Source organism: Pteropus vampyrus, unplaced genomic scaffold (genome assembly GCF_000151845.1).
Source record: "Pteropus vampyrus isolate Shadow unplaced genomic scaffold, Pvam_2.0 Scaffold314, whole genome shotgun sequence".
Lineage (NCBI taxonomy): Eukaryota > Metazoa > Chordata > Mammalia > Chiroptera > Pteropodidae > Pteropus > Pteropus vampyrus.
In genome coordinates, this window is record NW_011889095.1 from 92,868 (window position 1) to 119,170 (window position 26,303).

The 26,303-nt window shown below is 44.9% G+C and overlaps 2 protein-coding genes, 1 long non-coding RNA gene and 2 pseudogenes across 4 annotated transcripts; 1 reads left to right on the top strand and 4 right to left on the bottom strand.

Annotated features, from left to right (window-relative positions):
• Nucleotides 1-7,423: 7,423 nt before the first annotated feature.
• Nucleotides 7,424-13,646, bottom strand: RPS15A (ribosomal protein S15a). 2 transcript variants are annotated; one of them, XM_011377501.2, is made up of 5 exons: nt 13,507-13,646; nt 12,382-12,519; nt 11,710-11,789; nt 8,873-8,958; nt 7,424-7,557 (listed from the first exon to the last, which is right to left on the bottom strand). In XM_011377501.2, the coding sequence occupies exons 2-5, from the start codon at nt 12,512-12,514 to the stop codon at nt 7,464-7,466; spliced, it is 393 nt and encodes a 130-aa protein (XP_011375803.1). In that variant the 5' UTR covers nt 12,515-12,519; nt 13,507-13,646; the 3' UTR covers nt 7,424-7,463. The 2 variants fall into 2 exon arrangements, with proteins under 2 accessions (XP_011375803.1, XP_011375804.1); XM_011377502.2 differs by lacking the exon at nt 13,507-13,646 and adding an exon at nt 13,056-13,078.
• On the bottom strand, nt 8,717-8,835 carry LOC111730449 (annotated as a pseudogene).
• LOC111730444 lies at nt 13,642-16,803 on the top strand. Its single transcript, XR_002776693.1, has 2 exons — nt 13,642-13,696; nt 16,137-16,803. It is a non-coding gene; the product is annotated as an uncharacterized LOC111730444 (long non-coding RNA).
• Nucleotides 16,804-17,563: 760 nt separating this feature from the next.
• ARL6IP1 (ADP ribosylation factor like GTPase 6 interacting protein 1) lies at nt 17,564-25,734 on the bottom strand. The gene is made up of 6 exons (XM_011377503.2): nt 25,586-25,734; nt 23,338-23,471; nt 22,757-22,876; nt 20,550-20,667; nt 19,885-19,969; nt 17,564-19,246 (listed from the first exon to the last, which is right to left on the bottom strand). Exons 1-6 carry the CDS (start codon nt 25,619-25,621, stop codon nt 19,128-19,130), a joined length of 612 nt encoding a protein of 203 aa, XP_011375805.1. The 5' UTR covers nt 25,622-25,734; the 3' UTR covers nt 17,564-19,127.
• Nucleotides 19,511-19,626, bottom strand: LOC111730454 (annotated as a pseudogene).
• Nucleotides 25,735-26,303: the final 569 nt, after the last annotated feature.

Genomic DNA, 26,303 nt, shown 5'->3' on the forward strand with positions numbered 1-26,303 from the left:
TCTTTCCCAGGCTTCCTGGTCTATTACTTGTCCAAGTGTCCCTTGCCCCACATGACTGAGGCCAGCAGCCGTGCCTATAAATGCTTGCAGCAAAAGCCACCTTGAAAGCTACCCAGCCCTGGAAATGCCCTGAATGAACAGGCTTCCTGTCCTTGAGAAAGCCACCAGACAGGCTGGCATCCACTACCACAGTTCTGTGGAAGTAAGTTACTTATAGCTCCTTCTGGCACTAGGAACCGACACCGGAAGTCTGGGCCACCATCCTCAAGGCCACGGAGCGTGCGGAATGGCAGGTTCGCAGTTTAAAATGCCACAGCGCTCTTACCATAAACCAGTGTTTTCTCTCTTCACCAAGCTTTCCTTCGGTGCTTGTTTTTGACTAGATTCCGGAGTTCTTCAAAAGCTGATTCTGGGGTTTTGCCAGCTCATTAGTTGTTTTGGGGGAGGGATGGCACCCTTGATTTCCCTAGTCCATCCTTCTTGGTGGCCCCACACCTTCTGAGCACTCTGTGTGTGAGGAAATTCCTGTTTCCTCGGTAGTGGCCCAGGACTCGTTTTCCCAGCCTCCCTTGCAGCCAGTAGTGAGCTGAGAGCCTAGCGTCTTAGGTATTTTTTTGTTTTGTTTTGTTTTTAATTATTGAAGAACAGAAGTGTGCTCTTGCTTCCCGGGATCACATGCTTAGCACTGGTTCGGCATGATCTGTAATCCTAAACGACCCACTTTATAACACTGTTCAGGCCCCAAAGAATGTTCTCCTCACCTTTTGCCCTAAAATCTCTAAACAAAAGGCAGTTGTATCTGAATGGCACAAAGGTCTATGGGTTCTGGCCTCCACCAGTGCTGCAGACAGACACTGTTTCAGAGAAGAACATGAGTGTTGAAAACACTTAAGTGAGAGAAGGGACATATTAATTAACTTCTTAATTAACTTCTTCTCAAGTAGCATGCATGCAATTGAGTCGAACCAAACAAGTATCATTTTCCAGCAGTGCTGAGCATCCATTTTTCTGTTTCTCTTCATGTCCCTGATTGTTGTAGCTGAGGAACATCTTGCAATTTAAACAACTCTTATCACTCTCTAGACACAAGATGTGCGAAGTGATACCAATTCTTTGTACTAACTAGATTGACACAGAATATGAGAATTGCAAAAAGCTGTGTAACAAAAATATTACATTAATAAAGTTGTGTTTAAAATATTAAATTAAAAATTTTCAGCTTTAAACAACTGATTTAAAGCTCATATTCATTACTTATGTAACTTGTATTTTGTTACATAACTTTAATAAAGTTTTGAATATTTTAGAAAGCAACTTTATTTTTTTAACTTAAAATTTATTTCTACTTTCACTTATATTTTCTATAAAAATATGTTCAAATTTTTATATTTTGAAATATTACTTATATTTTTTGTCCTCTGGATTATTGCCAGTACAACTTCATTATGCAAAAATTGTCATCATAACACATTTAGTGATTCTATGGAAATAAAGTCAAGAGAAATAAATTTTATGGGTAATAAAATAGATGTTAAAAATTATAAATATCTGTTTTCTCATCCAAATACTGCTGTCCCATTAACCTGCTCAGATATAATTACAGTTTTGATACTTTGCCAACTTCGTCATATAAAACCAGATTTGTTTAGTGTTTTGTTGTTGTTCTGAAGTTGTCAGGTAGGAAAATATTTCACTAAACATATTTTACTCAACAGCTTGTTAGCTTGATTGATAACTTTTAAATATATAGGTATATGGTGCACAGGCACTGTTTGCCTGCAGTTGGGGTGTGAACCTTTGATCCCAGAGGGCAGTGCTTCTGGGTGACTTTGCCCGGCAGAGGAACTTGGCAATGTCTGGAGACGCTTTTGGTTGTCTCAACTGGCATCTAGTATGGGGAGGCTAAGAATGTCGCTAAACACCCTGCAGTGCACAGGACAGACCCCCACCCCCATAAAGAGTTAGTCTACCCAAAATGTCAGCAGTGCCAAGGTTAGTCTAGTAAGGGCGATAGAGAAACCTCACACCTCCAAAAACGGCAGGGGCAAAGAACTCAGGAGCACGTTAGGGACACGGATCAGGGGGAGTGTGGTGTCTAGAGACCCGGCTGCAGCAGAGTCCTCCAACAGAGCGGGCCAGAGGGACAGCGGAGATACCATCACTAGCTGCAGAGCCCCCAAACGAATTCTCTGGCCCTTCCAGTCTGCTATCTTACAACTTCCAGTAAGTCAGACTGACTAGAGTGGTGTCTGTGATTTGCAACTGAGAACAGTGACTGATAAAGCAGACAGGACCAACGTCCCGGCCCCCACTTGACAGATGACAAGACTGATCCCCAAGAAGTCCCAGAGCAGATCAGTGAAAGAGTTGGAAGTGCTGTTAGTTCGCAAGCGACCAGAATTCAGCTCAAAACCAGTAAATTTAAGTTTACCTTTATTAATTTTAAACTTAACTAAGTTTAAGTTTAGCTCGAGGGTCACTCCCCACTCACAGAACACAAACATGGGAAGGCGGGGGTGCGGCCGCACCTCAGGAACGACTGGCAGCCAGGTTCGCACGCCACGAGGACCCGGTCCATCTCTTCTGCGCTGCTCACAGGCGTTCTTCTTATCACCCGGACTGGCTTTTTCCACACGGCAGAAACTGCGACAATTAATAGTGCTCGAGGATCTTATCTTACAATCTCCACCACTTTAAAGGGACGAACCTCACATCTCCCAAGTCCCAAACGCCCTGTCTTCATCGTGGTTAGAAGCAGGTGCTCGGCTCAAGAAACGAGCGTCTGTCAGAGGGCTGAGAGGTGGGGCTGTTTAAGACTCACGTGGACGCACGGAAGGAAACGGAAGGTGACGGGAAAGCCACACGTAGATAGTCTCCTGGCATCCGCTCAAAGAAGGCCCAACCCCTTTGTTATTCCACGGCCCACCCTCTTCCTTTCTGTAACGAGCCCGTACTAATTTCAGAGCTCGCTCTAAGCACGTCTATCAGTAGATTAGTAACAGACCCGAACTGACAGGTGATTTCTTCTTCTTCCTACACTCCCACTGCTGGATGGCTGGATCTCTGCATTGTCGCCCTCTGCCCCAGACTAACGGAGCAGTCACTGTGGCACAGCGTCCCATCGCCATGGCAGAAAGACAAGAGGCAGACCTCACGCCACCCACTACATGCTCCGGCCTGGAAGTAACACACCACTTCTCACAGCTCACTCATTGGCCAGAATTAGTCATGTGGAAAGCTCCCCCTTGGCTGGGGGCAGAACCTGAGTATTTTGCAAGCAGTTCCAATGTAATGACCACTCCAGCACTTCACAATCATTATACTGAATCTTCACAGCTACTACAGGAAGTATGACTATTTTCTCTATAAGAAAGATGAGGAAACTGACACATAGAGAAGCAAGATAACTGGCCCAAGATCGCACGGCGAGTAACTAAAAAGGCCAGCATTTGATTCCAAAGTCCATTCTTTTAGCCATATTTATTTACTTGGCTTATCTTCTGTGCGCCCTTCAGCACTTCTACTGCCCATTAGATGACATAACATAAAAAGGGGGGGAACTGGGTTCCATGACAGTGACCTTGAACTGAATCCTGCCCACATCTCACTCTACTCCATGCTGCCCAGAGACTTACTTTGGGGTCCATGGAATTCTGTGGACTCAACAGTAGAGCACAGGCACTGGACAGGATTCCACTTTAAAAAGCTAGCTCTCCCATCATGAGGGTCGGGCATGATTTTTTTAAAGATGTCAATGTCCCTTTCAATAGGCTAGATGTGCTGTGGATAGAGATGACAGGTTCCTGCTGTGGAGGACTCAGTCTGTCAGAGATTAACAGGCTCCAAAAAGGAGATAGACTAGATGTTTCTGCACCCTTGTAGCCCGAGTGCCTGGACATAGTAAACACCAGCTACGCGGAAGACAAGAAAGCACGACAGAGCACGGGAAGGGCCGGAAAGCGGGCAGGCTACGGTTTAAACGCACGGACATCCTGACTGCCACTTCCTTCCCAGCTCTGTGCTTCACTTTTTTCACCTAGAAAATGAGGTAATAATAGTAGCCATGACTTAAAATTAATATTATATGAAATAATATATGGAAAGCTCCTAGTTCTATGCCTGGCGTAAACATTCAACAAGCACTAAAAACCATTATGCCTTAAGGAATTCATATGTTTAGGAAAAAAAATAAAGTGTAACACATGTCCCTTTGAAGATTTATGGTATAAGTGACATTTAAGCTGGCTCTTGGGAACACCTCTGAGGAAGAAGAAAAGGCACTCCAGGTAGGGTGAGCCGTAAACAAAAGCTCAGAGGTCGGGCACATGTGGGTCCATTTAGGATTTAGGATTGACAGGCTGTTTTGAAAAGCAGTGAATTAAGACTAGAAAACCAAATGGGAATCAGATTTTGCCTTCGGGGTCAAGAGAGGAAAGCAAACTTCCTGGCCTGGGGTGAGGGAGGTCATCTTAGCTGCTGGCTGACCAAGAAAGGCTGTGACTCTGCCTGGCCCAGAAAACTCAGTGCTCTTTAACTAGCACTGTCACCCAAGACACCAGTCACCAGGAGGTAAGGCAAAACAGCCTCCAAATACCCATGTGCTGCTAAAATGGGGAGGATGTCCTCATCAGTGGTTTGAAGTAGTCCCTTCAGCCTCTGATCGAGCTCTATGCTCTGTAGAATGCTCTCCAGAAAAACGCATGGGCATCAATTTTGTGTTTTCACAAAGTTCATCGTTGCCCTGATATCTATCTATAGATTCTAGGCCAAGAATCCAGGGTCAGGGTAAGCACTGACCCCCTTTCAACGCGGTGACTCCAAGTACATCTGGTGGGCCCAGATGATCCAGATGCTATCACCCCTCCCTACCCCACCCCCTGGCCTGCAGCAGTATGTGAGGTTAGGCTGGGTTCATACCACAGAAAGGACTACTGGCCTCTGAGACAAGCCCTCCTGCCAGCAGGAACCTAAACTGTTTCCAGACCAGCCCTAGGTCACGCTGGAATTCTACGAGCTAGGTCTCAGAAACACGGATAAGACCATCTGCTTCCTCATTAACACCAAGAACATGTGCTATTAAATCCATCGACTGGTCGCCCACTTCCCTACCCAGATTTTTTCCCATCCCCGACCACTTCGAAGGCCACAGGATCCCCACTAAATATTGATGGCAGATGGGGCCATTCTCTCGCCCTATTTTAGTATTTGTAGCCAGTGCCCAGTAAGATGATTCAGTCAAATCAACACGTGCTTGCTAAGGCAGGTGTCAGGTTAGGGGCCCGATACACAACAGTAGAAACATGGCCCGACCCCCCAGTTTACAATCTTGGCCTTAAGCCAAACCATCAACGATCAGCTCTGAGGATGCTTCTGGACTCACTTAACCTCTGTGCCTGACAAATACAACTGCAGACATGGCTGTCAGGTAACTAACTACATTCTAACTACATTTAAGATAACCTCTAACCTCATCTTTCCCTCGACAACTCTGAGGTAGGTTTTCCATTATCCCCATTATACAGAGGAGGGAACCATGGCTATTAAAAGCAGACCTCAAATCTGGTCTGTTGAAAACCATCCTCCAAACATGTTCTCACAGCCTTCCAAACACATGCCCCTAACCCAGACCTGTCTCAACTCGCTTACTTCTAACACTTAAGCATGTGGAGCCCACCGAACGGGGCATCGCTTGCCTCCACTCTGGGGCCGGTCTGGGCGTTCCCTGCCACGCCCCGCATCTTACAGTAGGGTGCCCTTTCAGGAAGTTGAGTTGTTGAGGGCTGGCCACGCCCCAGGCCCTGGGCCGTTTTACATGCTCTCATTTAGTGATCCTGAGGTAGGTTCCCCCTTCCTACAGAACAAGGAGGCTCACAGTAGTCCCTAGCCAGAAATTTCACCTTAAAACAGCGGTCCCCAACCTTTTTGGCACCAGGGACTGTTGCTATCAGCCTGATGATGGTGACAGTGGTGATGCTAGTGCTGGGGAACAGCTGCAAATACAGATGAAGCTTCGCTCACTCTCACCACTCACCTCCTGCTATGTGGCCCGGTTCCTAACAGGCCATGGACTGGTACCAGTCTGCGGCCCAGGGGTTGGGGACCCCTGCCTTAAGGCATTCAATACCCCCACCCAGGCTGAGATTCTCAAGTGTTTACTGAGAAGTGCTTGAGTCACCCTTAAGGATAGTTAGCAAAACAATTCTAATGGTAACAGTGCAATGTACCCTTTTCTGAAGATAAAAAAAGAACCCAAATCTATACATCAAAGATGTTAGCAGCCAACATCCTCCTAGGTCTGCTGCGTTGTCATCAGGCCTGTAATCTTTCTACGGTGGCCCACAACTAGAAGACAATTAAAGAGTAGCTGCTGTCCTTTTCTGTAAGGCTGAGCTGCCCCCTTCATCCCACTCCCGGTGACAGGCCAACTACACATGACTAGGTGCACAGCGCCCAAAGTTCTCCTTGGCCAGACCCACAGACCTATCAAAACTCTAGTCAGCCTGTGCTGTCCAATACAGAACACCAGCCACATGTGGTTATTAAAAATGGCTAGTCCAAATTAGGGTATGCTTTAAGTGTAAATAATATACAATAAATGCTTTCAGACATTAAATTCCATTCATTTTTCATACCAATTACATGTTAAAATTTCAACATTTTGAACATGGTATGTTATTTAAAAAAATCAATCCCAACTATCTTAAATGTGGCTACTAGGAAGTGTAATTACACATGTGGCTCTTGTCACATCTGTACTGGACAGCACTGCTCTTAGGAAGGGTGAGTGGAGCCCTGGTATATTATTTCACAGGAGCCACCCTGCCCTCTTTGGCAGCTGAACTCTTCTTTGTAAGAATTTCCCAGGTAAAATGGTCTAGTGAATAAAGACATCTCAACTCCAGGAACACACTGTAACCGGTTTACAGTGAAACTAGTTTTTAAGATGTTTCATTTTTTAAAAATGACATTTTACAAACACATATTGCTAAAATCTTGACATGCCATCCAAATTTACTCTGAGATGAGTCTCGGTGAGCCATGGGCTCTAGCCGTCTGCTCCCTGCCTGCTTCCGTATGAGCGCCTACACAACTGACTGACTGTGCCCTGTCTTTAGGGCAGTTACCAAGTGCCTGAAATGTGCACTGTCAAGCTAAAAACAGGAAAGCCACCCACTCTTTCCAGGGTTAACAAAAGACCTCAGAAGGACAGGCTTCCCCACCTGGACCCCAACCCAGATTCGACCGTCCTGGGCGACACTCTCCTCTGCGGAGCCATGAGCACGATGGCTTCAGTTATCACAAGTCAAGACTTTCTTGTTCACTTCAGGGACACGGCTTTCGCCAATTAACGCAAAGGCTGCACTGCCGCAGACGCTCTCGCTACTCTGCTGTCAAGTTCAAAACGACCGAGCGAAGCACCAGAGTCCATTGAGGCATTTTATTTGAACAAATGTATTACATCCCTAGAAAAAGAATCCCAGGATTTTCCCTCCTGTGTGTTTTCGTCTTGCTTCTTCATGGTCCATGATGCCCGCTGAAGTTGTCAGTACAATGAAACTATGGAGAGTTAAAAAAAAATGCTGGTGAGTTTTTCCTAAATAGTTCAACACAGAGCCACTTTCTGGTACAGAAAAACACCAACATTCATCATGCTTAAGATGCCTTCCCTAACAGACAGAGACTAACAAACACTGCCTACACAAGCCGGCAGTGCACGGGCATGGCTTCTGGAACCGAAAGACTCAAATCCAGAGACCTCGGCTACACACACTTATACAGCCCTCCCCTGGGCTGACACTGAGAAACGATGCTATTAAGCTTAATGGAAACAAAGACTGGACTCTTCTATCTTCAAAATGGCACTTTCTGCTCTCATGTAAGGAGACATGGAGCTTAAAGCATGACGGAACTGTTTCTGCCACTTTATGTCTACTCAGAGGCAAGCTGCTATACAGAGGGTCGGTTGGACAGTGGGAGCTCCACCTGGCCTGGTTCTCAGGGTTACAATAGGGTGAAGTTAAGACACATATGTGGAATGCCAATTGTGAGGCAATAAAATTATCATCATACTGAAAATCAGCAATGACTCACTCAAAACACTATATACAGTAACCATGAAGTGGGAGTAAATCCAACCACATCACCAAACATATGATGGGGGGCTTACATTCCTAACCACAAAGTGCTTTACCAGAATTAAATCAGGTAACAGAACTTATAAGAGTGCTATTACCATTTTTATAGATTTTAAGAAATCAAGGCTATCACTTGCCCAAGGCCTCACAGCTTTAAAATAAGAAAACAAGGATTTGAACTCAGTCTTACAAAGAATCAAGATTTTCAAACTGAGTTTCCCAAAAGGCCTAGGGTTCCTAAGTGATTCTGGCCACAGGAGGGGATCATATCGAACATGTAAGATGAGCAATATGCACTGAACCCAAAGAGACACTAAGGGGACACAAATCTGCCTCAGCCTCAGCTCTCACATGCCCCTCAGAATCTGAAGCCTAACACAAGCTAATCCTTGAGTCAAGCTGGTTGGGAATGGAGACAATTACTACTGCTGTCAACAAAAAACCCAAAATTCAGCTCGAGTCAAAGTGTATCACAGCAATCCTTAGCATTAACTTATTTTATTTTGTTTTTAGGCGAGGCAACCCTTGGTTGACCTCACAGATTACAAGAACATTATCAGCTTACAATCCCTTATTTTTTACACCTACAGCACCTGGTCTTCCTAGGTGGTCTCCCATCCAAGTACTAACCAGGCCCGAATCTGCTTAGCTTCCGAGATCAGACGGGATCGGGCTTGTTCAGGGTAGCTTGACCATAGACAGCATTAACTTGCTTTCAATGAGGAAAAGTAACTCACCCAAACTGACGGGACGGGAGCAAGTTGTTCTGCCATTTTTCTAGATCTTTGAGTTGCACGTCGAATCTGGGGCTGATCACTCCACACTGTAAAAGCACAACAGAAAACACTGTTCATACTTCACCAACAACAGATAAATGGAATAACACAAAACAGCATTTATAATCACTTACTATCATGTAAACCAACCAACTCAACATAAGCAAAGTCAATAAAAGAGGTAGAACACAAGGCAATGCGTGTCATGTCAGGTCCCCAGTGTGCATCCCTATGGGCTGCAGAGCTGTCCCAGAACTAAGTCTCAGACAAATAAAATTGCAAACTTTTTTTATATAGTAAAGCTGAAATGAATGCGTAGGGTCTAAAATCTTTCACCTATAAACTAAAAATGTACATTATCAGAATTTCTAAGAAACAAGCTCCACAGGCACTAAACTAAAATCTAAGAACATAACTCTATACCAATGACGTACAATAAACGTCTCTGAGGCATGCTATCCCTACAACTCCAAATTTTTCCAAACTAACTTTCCAAAGTGGATGGGCAGCAGAAAGAGCAAAGTTCTTAACATTATCCCAGCTGTTTGCTACTGAAACACAGCAACACTGTCCTCCAAAGTGAATGCTCCCCAAGAGCCAAACCGCTGTGCTTCAATCACCCAAATCACTCACAGACAAATCCTAAACCCAGTCGAGTGCAAGCAAGCATCCACTAACGGCCGACAGTTTACCTATGGGCTCATGCTGCGTCTTTGACTAGATCAACCGGGTTTAGAAAATGGAGACTGAGGGGATCAAAAGCCTCTTTAATTAATTAAAGCTAAATGGGACCCCTCCTGCTCACATCGCTGCTCTAACAAATCGCTAGTACACTTAAAAAAGGCAATGCAGACAGGCTCCTGCTATTTACACACAAGAAACCACCATGTGAGAACACTCGGGATTAGCACCATCAAAGTGTAAACGCAAGGGGGGGGCGCACAACAGCAGGTAGCCGGTTTGTGCATATCCGCACAAGACAATCATTGAAAAAAATTCCACGACGTTTAACAGTAAACTAAAGGAGACTATGAGGTTAGAATGTATTCAAGTCTTTGGAGCAGTTACACTGCCCTATGCTGGGAGGCCCACTCAGGTTCTCTTTTCATGCCATTACCCTATCTGGCTACGTCACCTGACTGCCAAGGGCAATCTCACACTGGATGGAAAAAAAATACAGCAACAGCAATAGAAAAACCAGTTCTCCAAGCAACCTATAGTGAAAGACCATTCTGAGGCTTCCACTACTCAGCACCCAAGCTTTTCATTCCAACAAAATACCTCTCGCTCAGCTAGAATTAAACCAGCATATCCTTCCCAAACCAGATGAAGCGTAAGAGGATGTGACCAAGGACAGAATGTCCTTAATTGAGCTATAGTTTTTAAATACTACCTTACTACCTAGCCCCATTACATATCCACACAGTTAAGGGTACATCCATCTCTTGCAAAGAAATTGAGGCAAAAATGAGGAAAACTAAAGTCAGAGAAACTGAAAACTTGAGCTTGTTTTGCCCAAAGTCAGAAACTAAGTGGCAGGGCCTGGATTTCAACTACCTCTTAGCCAGAATTTTTCAAACTAGTAGACCACAGAACAAGAATGCCACAAATGCGTTCCACTAGGGAAATGCTCCGTTCAAACTTATTTATGTACAGTGAATGTTCAAGAAGAATCTGGTGCACAGCACTTCGACTTAGAGCTTTTCAAAAAAATGTTAAACACAATCTTCTGCAGGAGTTTTAAAATGTCCTATAAACTATCTACCGCCTCCCGTTGGTCACTACCTACCTGAGACCTTGAGCAGGACTCAGATCTTGAGTCTTAAAAACAGGAAAACACACACACCCCCTTCTACTTCAGGAACACTGTGAGGGTTGGAGTGACAATTTGGGGGTTGGGATCTAATGGTTACTTACAACTGCAAGAAAACAAGACATACTCAGGTACCCTTGCAAACCTTTCGAATCTCTCATAAAGGCTTCATATTCAGTAGTTTTCATCTATCTATCCACCCACACGTGGGCAACTTCACTCTACAGGAAAGCAACTTTGTAAAATAGACATTGCAGGACCTGGAAATAACCTTACTAATCAATCTGGCCACTGCCGCTAACCACGACTCTTTCCTGGGCCTGTTTTCCCCACACTTTTGCGGGCTACAGGATCTAAGACTCATTGCAAATCTGAGAGCTACAAATCCGAACACAGAAAGCAGGGTAGCAGCTCAGGGTCCCTAGCTAGCTTACAGACACCTACCCCCAAAACACTCAGTCAGACCACAGTCAAAAGGATCAAAGAGATCCACAGGGTCATGCTGACAAGTCAAACGACAAGGGAACACAGACCTGGAAGATACATGTACTGTCTTTGTCAGCAGAAACAGAAGTATCAGTATTGTCATAAAAACCCAGTGTTCAAAAAACCCAACACACAATCACCAAAAAAAGGTCAGTCAAGAGTTATTTACACTGAAAGCATCAGTGGCCTTTGCCACCGAACTTCGAGCCACTGAGGCCGGCAAGTGTTATCACCGAAGACTCAAATACCAGTACCACCAGTCAGGTACCAACCCTCTCGCATCTCCTTCAGACAGCTCAGCCTCCAAACACTAACAATTCTAAAGCAAATACAACACTGGAGAACACATGAAATAAAATGGGACAAAAATGATTTTAATCAATTCCTAAAGTGTTTTCACCTAAGTAAAGCACACCATCACCATTTGCTCTTATAACAGTAATTATATGTTAACGTGGTGTGAGTTAATTCTTAAATGTGGAAGATAATGAATTCTTACCTTGTTTAACCTGCCTGTGAGGTTCACAACAATTTTCCCAGCTCTGTGATCATCGATGATTTCAAATTCGCCAATGTAACCTACGGAACATAACTGACTGTATTAAATGGCAAACAGCAATTTGACAGACCTGAATATTTATGCTCCTCTAGTACTCCTACTTTTTGCCCACTATATTCTTTTCCCTCATGTCAGTGACTGTTTTTAAGCCGTTTAGGGAAAGACAGATTGCTCTATAACAAAACTAATGTTTACAGCCTAATATTTACTATTTAGGGGGCAACACCCAAAACCACATACCCTGCAATTCTACGGAGGGGATTATTATGCCTTTGCCCCTTCACAGCTTCCCACTCCCAAAGTAGAAGATATCCTTAGAACAACTCGGGAGCCCAATGACATGTCGCAGATGGAATACTGCACAAAGGCCATTTTAACTCCCCGCTAGCAAAGCAACAGTCACAAACTTCATTCTTCAACAGTCCTAACCTCCTCGGTGTTCCCTGAACAGCATCATTTGCCCAGACTATCCCGCCCACAGCAAGTCAACTGCATCGGCTCCCAGGTAGCATGACACCTTGCTCCTCCATGCTCCCAGTCCTCTTAACCCCCTTAATTTCTACAGGACCAATTCCTTGAATATTTTTACATCAGAATGTAAAACACACTCACCATGCTTCATCATCACAGTCAGAAACCGGACGATGACTTTGGAGCACGGCCTAATGAGAACCTGGCGTTTGCCTCTCTTTTCAGCATTGTTGATGCTCTTGAGTGCGTCGGCCAGGACGTTCATGCGCACCATTATGGCTGTTCGGGGAAGACAGGACAAGGCTTTACCGTCATTGTCAACAGGCACCCCATCGTTCCACTATGAGAAGACATCTTTTTTTCTGCCTCTGTCATCGCGAAGTTTTCCCATCTCTAAGCACACTGGTCCCCCCAGTATCCCCAGCTACCAAAACAAAAATATCAGCTACGGTCTGTCAGTTATCAGAACGGGAGCCGTGTCGGCGACGTTTCGCAAACGTCTGAAAATCCAGCAGCAACTGTACTATATTAACATGGTCCTTCGACCCAACTAACTCAACGTCAGCCTTGTCCGAATATCCGAAAGAGTAACTGTCACCTAACACCCAAAACTACTAAATCGCCCGTCTTTGCGCTAAGATTGTATCCAATAGCAAGTGCACAACAGTGGCAAATAAACATTTTACGTGCGCCGGAACAGACCAGCCCAACGGGCACGAACTGCAAGACACTGTGATAGTCTGAAAAGTTCTGAACGTTAAGGGTTCAGCCCAGAGCAGGCTCCGGACGCCGACAGCCGGGAGCCAGGAGCCGACCTGCTTCCTCTCGCCCTATAGTGCATGAGGGGAGAGCCCGGAGCACGAAGATGCAGGTTAGGTCCGAGCAATCCGCCACGCCAGGCCGAGCGTCCGCAGCAACGGGAAGCTGCACGGCCCTCGGCGCCCACCGTCCCCGATGCCGCCCGCCGCCAAGGCGCTGCCTCAGCCACTACGGGAAGGTCCTGGCGCCGCCTCCCCGGGCGGTCGGAAGCTCCTGTTCCCGCCAGCGCTGCGGCCTGGGACCCAGAGGCCGGCCGGGCTCTCCAGGGTACGGAGCGTGGGGCGGCTGAGCATGACCCTCCCCTACGCCTGCCCAGGTCCCCGCAAGGCCAGTACGCCCGGCCCAGGCGGGCCCCGGCATCCTCTCAGAGCACAGAAGTCGAGTCTCAGACTGCAGGATGGCTCCGACAGCCGGATGATGCTGGATTCCTCAGAGAAAGCTACTCACCGGCACGGAAAGATGGCGGAAAGAGGACGGGAGGGGCGAGCACACGGAGTTATGGGAAGCGGACAAGCTATCGCGAGATTTTCAAAGTACCGCCAAAAAAAGAAAGACTGCCGAGTGGAAGGAGGCGGGTAAAGGGGCGGAGCCTCTTCAGAGGTGAGCAATGGAGAGTCGATGGAATCGACCTTCCCAGGTAAGGCAGTAGTCGGAGGTTCGACTCCCTGTAAAAGTAAAAACTTGACAAGGGCCTAGGTGTTTGCTAATTTTTATTGCAATAGCTGTTCGTCATGTAGAATAAGCTTTGATACTTACGTTTTTGTAATATCTCTGGAAGGACCCACAGAAACCGGTCATTGCCCCTGAACCGGGATGGAAGACTTACTTGCTTTTCTCCCTATCAACTTTATTTTGTTGTTTTGAAACGTGTTTATATATTACATTTTCAAAGCAGTTAAAAATATTTTGTCTAATCGGTGGTTCTTCTTTGACTCCCTAAATCTTGGAAATTATTTACTCGGGCTCCAGAAGTTTCTTTCAAGTTCTGGGAAACACAATTTGGAAGAAAGCCACACATGTTTCAAAATAAACGGTCAGGATTCTGAGCCAGTGGCTTTTATCTGCTCTCCTGCACCCAGACAAGAACCGATTTGGATAAATTTCTTGTTATCTCTGAACTTTCCACAAATTTTAAACCGGGGTAAGAGTAATAATAATAATACCTGTCTCTAAAAGGTTATTGCGAGGGTCAAATGAAATAATGCTGACGTCTTTCACGTATAAATGCTTAGTACATTTTAGCGACAGAAAGACGGGGAGTTATAACTACTGCTTGAAGCCCGGGTGTCTAATCACCTGGAAGGGAACCGTGTGACCTGAGGCGAGTCACCTAACATCTGAAATATTTGCAAAAAACCTCCTGATCTTGTTGCTTCCACCTTTACCCTCCCCTCTACCATCCCTGTCTTATGGCAGCCAGAATGGCTGTTCAAAACTTAAATCAGTCAGATCATGCAGTCTCCAAGGGCTCCCATCACCCTCAGTCAAATCCGAATTCCTTACCGAGTTTCCGAGGCCCTCCCTGAAGTGCACACCTGCCTCCTTGCACAACACACCAGGCGTCATCTCCCCTGGCTTGCTTTTTTCAGACACTCCAAGGATACTCCACTTGCTTTTCCCTGTCACCTGCATATCCTACCCCCACCCCCTCTCACCCCGTCATTAGCCAGGTGGCTTATTCCCTGGCTTCCCACACACACACATATCCAGCCTCCTCCTCGTTCCCCTCAAACCCAAAACCCTGCTGAATTTTTCTTAGCACTTACCCCCGGAAACATTGGAAGTGTATTTATTTTCTGTCCCCAATAAATTGCAAGCAAGCAGGGACTTAGTGCTGTTTGCCACCGCATTCACAGCTTCTAGAAGCTATCTAGCATATCGTCAGCCCATGATACCTATTTGGTGAATAAATGAATGGGCAGATCAGTTTCCCCATCTGTAAAATGGGGGTGATACTACCAATCGCTTGAAAATGCTGTGAGGATAAATGAAATAATCCATCAAAAAGAGATTAACATAAAACCTAGCAGAGTGAGTGCTCATCGACATTCCATACTAGTATAAAGCCTCTGCCCGCGGCACCCTCACTTCTCAAGTCCTAAGTGAACCCCATGAAAACAAAGCTCCCAATTTGACTATCTCAGGGATATAGAATTCTCTGGTTAGATATACATTACAAAAGAACCATTTTCTTTTTAAATGAAAATTTCCTTGAAGAACCGGTTCCCCCTACAGGGTACATTTTGTTTACTAAAAATGTGGAGTTCACCTTAATCAGAGGGCCTTAGCAATGATGGGGAGTTAAGTGAAGAGCTTTATCGTAAATAGAAAAATAGCACCGTCTACTATCTCTCCATACACTTCATTCATTCATTGAACAAACTCGAAATATCACGTGCCAGGCATGCCATGTGGTGAGGGGACAAAAATCCGTTCCTGATCGTAAGGGAACTTAGAGGGGAGGGTAAAGGTTGGAAGCAGTGAGTTGCAGATCCCAGGAAGATCACTAAGCTGGGCAATGTGCCATATGCTGGGAATTGCAGGTGGGCTGGGATGCTGCTCAAGCTTTCACAGAGGAAGCGCCATTTGATCTGTGTCCTGAAGGGCACTACCAGTTCATGACTGCCATTAAGTGCTTCCTGTAGACTAACTCACCGAACCCATAGAACCACCGATGCGATTACATAATGCCCCTATGAGAGCTAGACTGCTACCCGCATTTCACAAAGGAGAAAACTAGATAAAATCTTAAATGGACTCAGCCTTAAAAATGTGCTTGTTTTCAAAGTCAAAGCCAAATAAAGTGGTTACTTGTCTGAACTACTAGATAAATGACTTGGTAGGGTTTGGATCTAGGCCTGACGCCAAAACATTAGGAAAGGTGTGTGGGGGCGATAGATATTCTAGGCTTATGAAAGAGCTCGGAGGGCATGAGATAAAGATGGGTAATCTCAGAATGGCTAGGTTAGAATTGGGAAATAGGGTAGAGGAGTGGAAAATGGAACAGAGGGCCATGTGTAAACTGTCTTGATTGAGTTTGTGATTTATGCCGTAAGCAAACCGGAACCTGCCAACAGGGCTTCAGATGAGATTGATCGTGATCTAATTGTTAAAATGTGTGGCAACGTGTGGAGGATGAGCTGCTGGCATTAAATCACCTCTCCTAAAAACTCCCACGACCTTTCACGCTTCTTGGCTCCGCTAACTCCACATGGCCTCCTCTCGACATCTTGTGAATTCTGGGACGATAGGACCTCTGCTGGAGGTGTTGCCCAGGTAGGTGTTCGAAAGGGGCTTTTGCTGCTGCGGGAGCTGGCACAAGGGGAGCCAAGCGGGCCTGGGCAGAAAGGCAGCCGAAGGGATTGGCTGAATGGTGGGAGACCAGCATTTCAAAGTATTAGGCAAAGTATTAGACCTGTGGTGACTTTGGTCTGAGACTTCCCTTTTTTGCACATCACCAAACCCCCAGGAGGCTCCAAAGAAGGATCCAAATTGTTTTTTTGGAGAGGGGAGGGTAGGAGGAGACTCAATTTAATCTGATCGAATCTGTTCCCAGGACCCACTACGTATTGTGAGGCCCAATGATAAAACATCCAGTTTCAGCTCTAATTCTAAAATATGTTTAACCCATTTCCCCCTTAAGAAGTGCAGCTCGCTGCAAGCATTAATTTGACATGAACACACTCTTTGAGGCTGAAGCTAATCTGACCCATGTTCAATGTAAAAATAAAACATAAAAACGGTTCTTGGAGTTATTTCTAAACAGAACTCGTCTGTAATCCTAATGTAACAGAAATGTACACATAAATCAGATTCATAAAATGAATCTTCGGTAACTGTTCGAGAACGATGTTAACATCACACACAGGAATGCTGTTTTCTAGGATTTGACATTTTCAGTGATTGAGAATCACTAGATTCTGTAAATGGAAATACCACTCCTAAAAACAGAATGCTATCAATAGAATGATGTCACTTGTTAAACTTAAGACTAGAAATACTACAACGATGCAAAAATAATAAGAGCAAGGTATTTCGTGGCAAACTTCGGGGAAAGTTAGGACTGTAATCCACGAATTATCTTGAGGTTAACGCTGCAGCTTCAAAGTGCCACTGGCAAGTTCTCGGGGCAAACAGGAAATGGGCGGAAGTGCAGACAGAAGTTGCCCACCCCTTATTCCCTGAGCGCCTCATGTGTGCTGGAGACAGAGGTGCCCATGGTTCCCTGCCTGTTGTCCCCAGCACTGGGCCCTCTCACAGGTCATCTTTAGGGCCATCACTTACTCACTGTGTTTCCTTTTCCACCCAGCATGGTGCCCGGATGTTTGCTGAATAAATACATTTAAGCCTTTTACTTCTTAAAAGAGTATCTTAAAAATACTCTTTACTTCTTAGAGTATTTTAAAGGCATGTAATGATCACACGGGGTAGTTCCTTAGTCGGAGCCATAAATCCGACATGTGAGTACTGTACTGGCTAAGGAGAAAGAAAGCTGGACACGAAAAGGGATTCCGGCTTTTATTTTTCCCCCTTTTCACAAAACAAAGTAGAAGAAATATAGGATTAAAACCACAAAAGTAGTTAAATTGGTAGAACACCTACGTATACACAAAAAAAGATCCAGATAAGAAGACAGGCTTATTTACAATGAAGAAACACATGTAAATTAAAGTAGTTTGTGGTTTTCATATGAAACATTAAAAAAAAAAAAATCAAAACATATGCTACACGGGTGCCACTGTTTACAGAATATTGAAGGGGAGAAAACAACACTCATTTAGGGACAGATATACCACAAAGTCCAAGTTTTACAGCATCAGTGCAATAAATTCACAAAACTATATTACAGCTAGTTAGTCAGAGTTTAAGAATTGTTCCCAAATCTGTCACATTTTCAGCCCTCAGATTCATTCCTACAGATTTCAACTACTCTCAATTTCTAGCTACTAGGAGGGAGAGTGATTCTAAGACGCCTTCCAAGGAGGTCCAAAGTCTGCAGACCTCAGGGCACCTACCACCCCCACAGTCTGCTCACACCAACAGCCCTTGTGCTCTTCAGAGCAATATCTAGGGGAAAAGTCAGACGCCAGCACAGTCACCACCTCATAAAACGAGAATCTTGAAGCTTACACCTTTAAAGGCTTATTCTGGTCTTGAAAAATCAGTAGGAAAAGATTATTTTCTACTGAATCTTGACTAAACAAAGGAAGACGTTTGTCTTTTATTGGCTGGTTTTGAAGTGAAGGTCACAGACGTGAGTCTTAACCTCTTAGGTACTTTAGTTTCAGTCAGCTGAAAATCTGAAAAGTATGCTAAAAACGCTAAACCCAAGCTTTTGGAAGCCTGCTAATGAAGTATTTAAGGACCTGCTGACTGAAATCTAAGTGCAAGGGGACGAGAGCCGGTCAGATCCACCATTTTGGAGGGAGGATCGACGTTTCCTACAAACTGCTCAGCTTTGCACCAGGAAGAAACCGGCACCTACCAGGGCATGGAACCAGTTTCATTTTATTCCATGAGGATTCTTCTCCCATGGTTTAGAAACGGAATGAGGAATGCATCTTAATTGGTCTCTTCATCGAAGGGCTAAGCTTGGTCTCTATATGCACGGAGCCAGTTTTTAAGCAGACTGTGTTAGCAGACAGAACCAGCTTCCTGTAGCCACAGACCACCACACCTGCGTCTAGCTAAAGCGAAGGGCAACTCGAACAGTTATCCAAAGTCACTGCTAACCGTACTAAAGGGTGAAGTTCACCACTATATTATTTTAAAGGAAGGTGCCTAAAAGTAAGAATTCAATTAACCCTGGGTGAGAAAAATCAAAACAAATGATATTCGCGAATGAGCTGTCCTTATGAGGCCAACTGATGAGAATGCGCCCAGCTACACTTGACACGAAGACACTAAGCGTAAAGCCTTAGGTGACAAGTCTGAATTTCTAGTAACGAAGGGCAGAGGAGGGCGAGCAAAGAGCGGCTTCTGTAACATGTTAGAATCCAGGGAGCATCACAGAGACTGTCCCTAAGGGCACTGTATACACCGGCAATCACATGAATGAAGCAGATGTGTTATTCGTTTTTCTTTTCTTTTTGTTTGAGAAGCTTGTTTATCTCCCTCTTGGCCATTCCAATGTACTTCAAAATGATTCCATGCTGGTTTAGTCCGGGAAGCAACAGTAAGAAAGTCACTTAAAAACAAACAAACACACACAATTAAGGAGGCAGCAGGTAACTTCCTGCATGTTATTACGTTTTAGAAAGGCAGTTTCCCGGACTGTCAGGCACTCTCGTGGGAGAGAGCAATATGAAACCCATCACTTCTGCTGGTATTTATTCCCAGAACCTTCGGCTATCACAGCTCTCAACTTCACTGCTTATTATTGCCTCTTGCATGTTTCTTTCTACCCCGGTTATGTTCTTTTCCTTTTTTTTTTAATTATTATTATTTTTTACACCTACAGGACCTGGTCTTCCTAGGTGGTCTCCCATCCAAGTACTAACCAGGCCCGACCCTGCTTAGCTTCCGAGATCAGACATCGGGCTTGTTCAGGGTGGCATGGCCGTGGACCATGGACCATGGATCCACTGGGGCGCGAACCCAGGACATTCTATGTGAAAAGCAGACGTGCTAACCGCTACACTATGGAACCACGTCCTGGTTATGTTCTTTGTCTTAACTTCCTGCAAGACCACGAACCCTGCAGGCAAGGACCCGGCTGTCAGTCATCATTCAAGACTGCCACACTTCCGGGATCAGCGCCTTGCACGTGGCAAGCACGCGCTGGGTCAGTGACTGTCGGCCCAGCCGGCCTTCCCCGGGGCTTACCTATCAGGTAGGTGAGCAGAAGGTTGTGGACTTGCTGTCCCAGCCAAGCAACCGCAGCAAGAGACACGGTCACAGCCACGAAGTACTGAACAGAAATAATGAGAGCTGGTCAGTGCCGGGAACAGGCCGAGGGGCATTAGCACGAGGGCATCGTTTCAAAAGGTTAGAAAACAATTCCGTTTTTCTTACCATTTTTAAAAAATACTTAAGGTCTAGATGTTATATAAAACCCATAGAAAACTCTTAGGTTTACTTTATAGAATTTAGATATATTCCCTCCTAGAATGACTGTAATTCTATATTTAAGTTAGTTTATAAAATGAATTATACCAATTTTACAATTGATAACTTCACATAGTAACTGCATGTGAAGCTAAGAAAATAAACGCTTTTTAAGTATGTCTTTTATTTCAGTAAAGAAAAAGAAACAAAAATTTCACCCTACTAGAACACAAAATTCAATGTAAAATGTAATTTTAACTTCCAGTGACTCAGTCTAATGCAGATAAACATTTGTGGATGTACTCAAGGAAGTAATCCAATGGATGAGGAACAGCAAACTACATTCAAACAGCAAGGCGATCATTATACTACAGTGAAGTAAAAACTAACTCAATCTTAAAATTTTGCTTCATTTGAATAGGTCAAAAGGAAAAAAAAAGTACCATTTTCGGCTTTTCTTCCTTTAGCGTGAAGAGGCGTCGCCACCAGCCCACTGCCCTGCGTCGCGTTTTTACAAGATTGCTGCAGATTTCGTGGAATCTCTGCTGTTGCTCAGTGGTCCTGGGAAAACAAAATTTCCCCTTCACTATAAGCAAAGCTCTGTGGTAAACTGAGATACACCATCCTCTCAATTTTAAAAAGCTATCTTCCAAAGAAAGTCTAAATAAAAAAACAACAATGATTCGCCCTTATTTCATAAAGATGAAAAAAGTTCTTGTACCATTCAGACACCTCCAGCCCAGGAATTAAGTTTTTACATCAACGTACACGTGTCTGTGTACAAAGTAATGGTGATCTATGGTTCCAAAGCCACGTCTGGTTAATGACGTGATAAAAGACTCATGCAGAATTCAGGATAAATTAATTTCTCTATTCTCATATTTTTCAGATCCCAGTAAACCCTGCGTTGTAGCCCACCAGAGTCGCACTGTTTTGAGGAAGCTGTGAACTTTCTGCTGAGCGCTCCGCAGCAAGGTGAGTACTACTAGAATGCGAAGCATCACACCCTCGACTGGGCTTCATGCTTTTGCTGCTGAGGCAGCTACACACAGCTCAGATCCAAGTTCTTTATAAGTTTAGTCCCACTGAGGGAAAACATAAACAAAACAGCAGTAAAGATACAAAAGATCCTCCAAGAAAGCCTTTTTTATTTATAATTTTTGAGGATTCCAATTAAAAAACAAAAAACAAAAAAACTGCCTTTGTGATCTTTGCTATGCAGAGGTAATGGCTGCTGTTATAACGTAGGCCCCACGCTGGGGGGCGTGCTGCCTTCTCTCTAGTCCTGTCCCCTAAAGTTGCAGTGACGGATACAGTAGGAAGGTTTCTGCTGAGCCCTGGAACGTCTTGTAAACAATTTGCTCTTATATGCTACCCATGGTCAGGGCTGGGCTGTGGCTATGCTACAGTGTTCTTCCTTCCCATAAAGATCAAACAACAAAACTGCTCTGTCATGTACTGAAACTCTGTTCTTTTCCCCAGGAATTACGAATCAGCAGATTAGAATGCCATCTGGCTAATAAAGTCAAGGTCAGAAGCTGATTCCCTTTGTTAAGTTGCTACATGGTATGGTTACAAACTTGCCAGAAAAACAGCAGCATAATTCATTACTGCACATGAAAAACAATTCAAAGGACATTTCCTAATATTCATCCACTCTGCTATGAGAGAAACATCTTAAAATAAACATGCTCAATGATCCTTTAACTTAAGCAGACTCCCCGAAAATGCCTGAATTTGTTCTCAAAGATCCAGAATTTAAAATTCTTCCCTTTACAGAATTATTTTATAATGTACTATTATCAGGAGAACAAAACACTAAAGGCATAGTTGACTGCTAAACATTAAATAACCACGGGAGAGAAGGGCAGCTAGGAGAAAAATATTGATTCCGACTTCTAGTTTTGTTCATTATTTGGATTAAAAAGTCAGAAATGCAACATTCCAGAGAGAAATTAAAATATTTTAATATGACCCACTTAAACTATATCTTGGGAACTCATAAGTAACGAATTCGAAGACTGGCATAAATGAAATCAACCATCCACACGATATACAACTTGAAGCTATTCTGAAGCACTTGCCGTGCATTTGGCTAACTATGGCTGCACTGCCTTCAACCTGAAACAAGACCAGTCTTAAAAGTCAAAATGTTTCACAGCACCCAGAGCAGTGCCTCACATAAAAGTAGACGTTCGATAAATAGTTGCTAAATAAACAAACATAAATCTACCAGTTACTGTTTTCAAATTTATTCAAATTTGTTAAATATTATATTATCCTAATATCAATGGAAATAAATGTAGAATGTGAACATACTACTTTTATGGAAAGCTTGTATGGGTTCTACAGTCCTTAATAAAACATTAACTATAAAAAAAAAAACCTCTTACTTCAATAAAAAGTTCTAGAAAGGAAAAAGAAAAAGTCAAAATAAATGCTAGACCATATAAGAACTATGGAGCTTTAAGTACTGGAAATTCATGATTTATATATGAATCAGCTAAGAAACTCTTCACACAAAAGCAATAAATCTAATCCCGAGATATCTGACGGTAGGCACTTCTCTGTGCTTAACGACAGCATACCAATCAGAGCCACCAGGGTTAAAGTCTCAGAAATTAGCATGCCAAACCACCATGCCACTTACCATTTATTGGAGCCAAAAATTCTAGGCGCTAGAATGGGAACAAGGTAGTCAGCCAAGCACAAAAACATAACAAAACTGGAAACACCGGACAGAACAGATGGATCTAGGTAGTAGATGGTCCTGTTAAAAAAAAAAAAAAAAAAAAAAAATTAATAAAGGTTAGAAAAACACAGTCATTATTCTTAGTGAAGACATTTCTTCACTTAGCCCTCTGATTCTCAAAGATGTTACCTGCCCTTTTCATTCTAATTTTCTCGTAAGTGGTTTTCTGGAAGCTTCCTGGTATCATAGATGCAATGTCAATATCAAGAGGAAAAAGCTCTTTGGGCCCTCGCCTGTAAAGGATTCTAAGGCCAAACGTTTGAGTCACTGATTTTTTCGACTGCATCAGATTACCGAGTTTACGTAAATACTACAGATTTTGAAAACTAGGCAAACTGCTCTAAGAAAAAACATTCTTTAGAGATTATACATTACAAAAGACTTGAGGCACTTCCTATCATCAGTGGAGGCTGTGTATTTATTACCTGAGCCCTTATTAATAACAAGCACAATCTTAAGTAACTGAATAGCTCACTTACAGAAACACCAAAGAAATCACACCCATGATGGCAGGTGGAAACCAGGCTCTTTCCCATCGCAGGACCTTATCGGCCATCAGCATCACTTCTCCCCATCCTTGCAGCTGCTCTTCCAGACTTGCAGTCTCTGCAGCCTGCACGTGATCAACATGGAAAGCCATCATTTTACTGCTCTCAACATGTTTGCGGTTCCTAGAGTTAGTCTTCCAAGGCACCGAGTATATAAAATAGCTGTTCACCAAATCGCTATCTTAAACAAGTTAGTTCCTACAAAAACTGCAATTTTGGTACCAATGACAGCAACCAATGGAGGAAAAAAACTATCACTTAATGGTCACCTTCCAAGTCTAAGAACTGGGCTACTCTTTTCATATATGATGTCACAAAATCCTCACAGAGCCCCTCAAGGTATGAATAATTAGATCCATTTTACAATTAAAGAATGGTTAACTAAGTTTCCCAAAATCATGCACTACTAAGCGCAGTACCCAGGATATAAAATCACATCACTTTATGTTTGCTCATTTCGGGTGGTTAGAATCGATCTGTTGTTTCGACATTTCATTGATTCAAATCCTTACCCCTAAGTCCATTAGGAAAGCCTCGACCTGAACAGCACTCAATTTCTAAAATAGCTCTTAGTGTAATGGAATCATTTGGATGTGACATCATTTGCACAATTAAGGAAAAGTCCCTTCACCAAATTCTGTGAGGCAATTTAAGCTCTATACGTCTCCTCTACAATGCTTCACACATTAGTGGGACATTTTGGTTAGACTTCAAATTTCTCTGCAAATCTGATAATCAGCTGAAAGTAGACTTCTAGGATGAGCTAATGTGGCAAAAAGCCCTTAAGCTGATTTTGGTAGAGGAAAAGAAAATTAGAACAAGAAACTCATGTGTCCTTTTAAAGTTATCGCAGGGAAATATGCAAATGACAGTAGACAGTGCGGCTTAATCTTAACAAAGATGCTACTTGTGCCAAACTGATCACCATGCTTAATAAATAAGAGGTTATGATGTGAAAGAAACTTAGCTAAGTACTTTATATGCCTATAATTTAATCCTCCCAACTAGGTAAAAGGAAGGTGTTGTTACTATCCTCCTTTTACAGATGAGGAAACTGTGATACCCAGAGGGTTAACAGATATGAATCCAGGAAACCCAAGGCCAAAGGCCTTGTTGTCCTTCGAGTTACGCTGCTCTGCTGTAAGGCCTTTGAGCTCCAGGCCGGGATCTGTCATTTCAATAGCTGTGTGAACTCTGGCAGCCCCTCTGCACTTCCATCAATCCTCTTAGAGAAACCTTGCTAGGACCAATTACAGAGATGGTAGGTGTGAGCGTGAGCGTGTGTGTGTGCGCGCGTGTGTGTGTGTAAGGGCAGGTCATGCATTTCTAAAAACGAATGCAAAATGAAAATCACAAATTCGTTTGCACCTGGGCTCTTGGAAAATCGAGTATCAGAAATTAAATTCCTTGCTCCCTCACTACTCATGGTGGTTGTGCTGCGTGGCCTGCCTTTTCCTGGGGGAAAGCCAACGGAGAAAATGCACGGATTTCTCTCGATTTTGCCTAGATCCTCTGTGAAATTCGTAGTGACGTCAAATTTGTCCACCTGTGATACAACCCGACTCCAGTTCCTTCGGACCCCTGCTTATTCTAAAGCCGTCCTGTACCCCCGCTCCCGGCTCCCCCGCGCCCCCAATTCACAAATTCCAGACAGCCGCCTGGACCTCCCGTTGTCCGCCCAGCTGGCCCCAGGTCCCGGTCCCCTGCCGTGTCAGGCTACGCCTGCTCCAACACAAATTCTCGGCAGCAGCCCTCTGACCCTCCACCCTTGCCCAAGCAAGGGGGCAAAGAACGAGGGGGCATCACAGTTAAGATCGAAGGGAAGGAAACTCGGATCCGGCTGGGGCCTAGGCCCCGAAAGAGCTCGACAGGCCCCTCGCGGCCCTGCCCGGGTCTGCACCCCAGGTTTGTCACCGCCCTCCCCGCACCTTTCCCACTTCCTCCTCAACTCGTATTCGCGGTGACCGATCACGAGCCCTCCTCGCCCCTTCGCGCACCTTTTCCAGGGCATGTTAGGGGTCGACATAACTAGTGACCGCCACGCAGAGGCGACCCAAACAGCCCGAGGGACCGGCGCCGCCGCGGGTGACAGGCACGAGGCCGCAGCAGCGCCCGGCCGAGCCGCGCGAAATCCAGAGGCTCCGCTCCTTTCCCCGGCGACGCGGCCGCGGGGACTCACCAGCAGGTTGGTGCTGCGATTATCTCCCTCCGCCATCGTCCCCGAGGTGCCGCCTCAGTGAGCGCAAGCCGCAGCCCAGAGGAGCCGCCCTCCGACACCCGCACGGCGACCCCGACGCGAGGGCACGCCCCGCAAACCGCTTATATAGGCCGGCCGCGTTTCCCGACAGCCCCCGCGACGCTCGCTCCTCATTGGACGGATCGAGCCCAACCTGAAGGGGAGCGGGACCAACTGCTGCCCAGCGCATGGCTTGAAATCGAGGTCACGGGAGAGCGAAGAGACCAGGAGGCGGGGACACAGAGTGGCCAATCAGCGGCCAGGAGCGGTGCGAAGCCCCGCCCAGGCTTTTCGAAAGCTGTTGAACGGCCGCTGTCCCCGGCTTCGCCTGGCCTCAGTGTCCCCAAGGTTGGCCGCCACCCTTTCTCTCGGACTTTCTGCTGGACCTCAGAGCAGCTAAGGAGACTCTCTGAAATTTAGTTCTCGAGGAAATATGCTACGCAGTATGAGGCGGAGGGCAGAGATGGGCAGGTTTCGCTAACCTGGCTGTGATGAAGGGGGCCTGCTGGGGTGTCCTCCTCCCGACCAGGCGGGTGCCCTCCGACCTCGCTCTGCCCCTAGGAAGCCCTACCTTTCTTCTAATCTCTGCCCTGGCTGTCCTAGCCGCGCCACTGACCCCTTTAGCCCGGATTTGTGACCCGGAGACTCGTGCTTTTGAGGA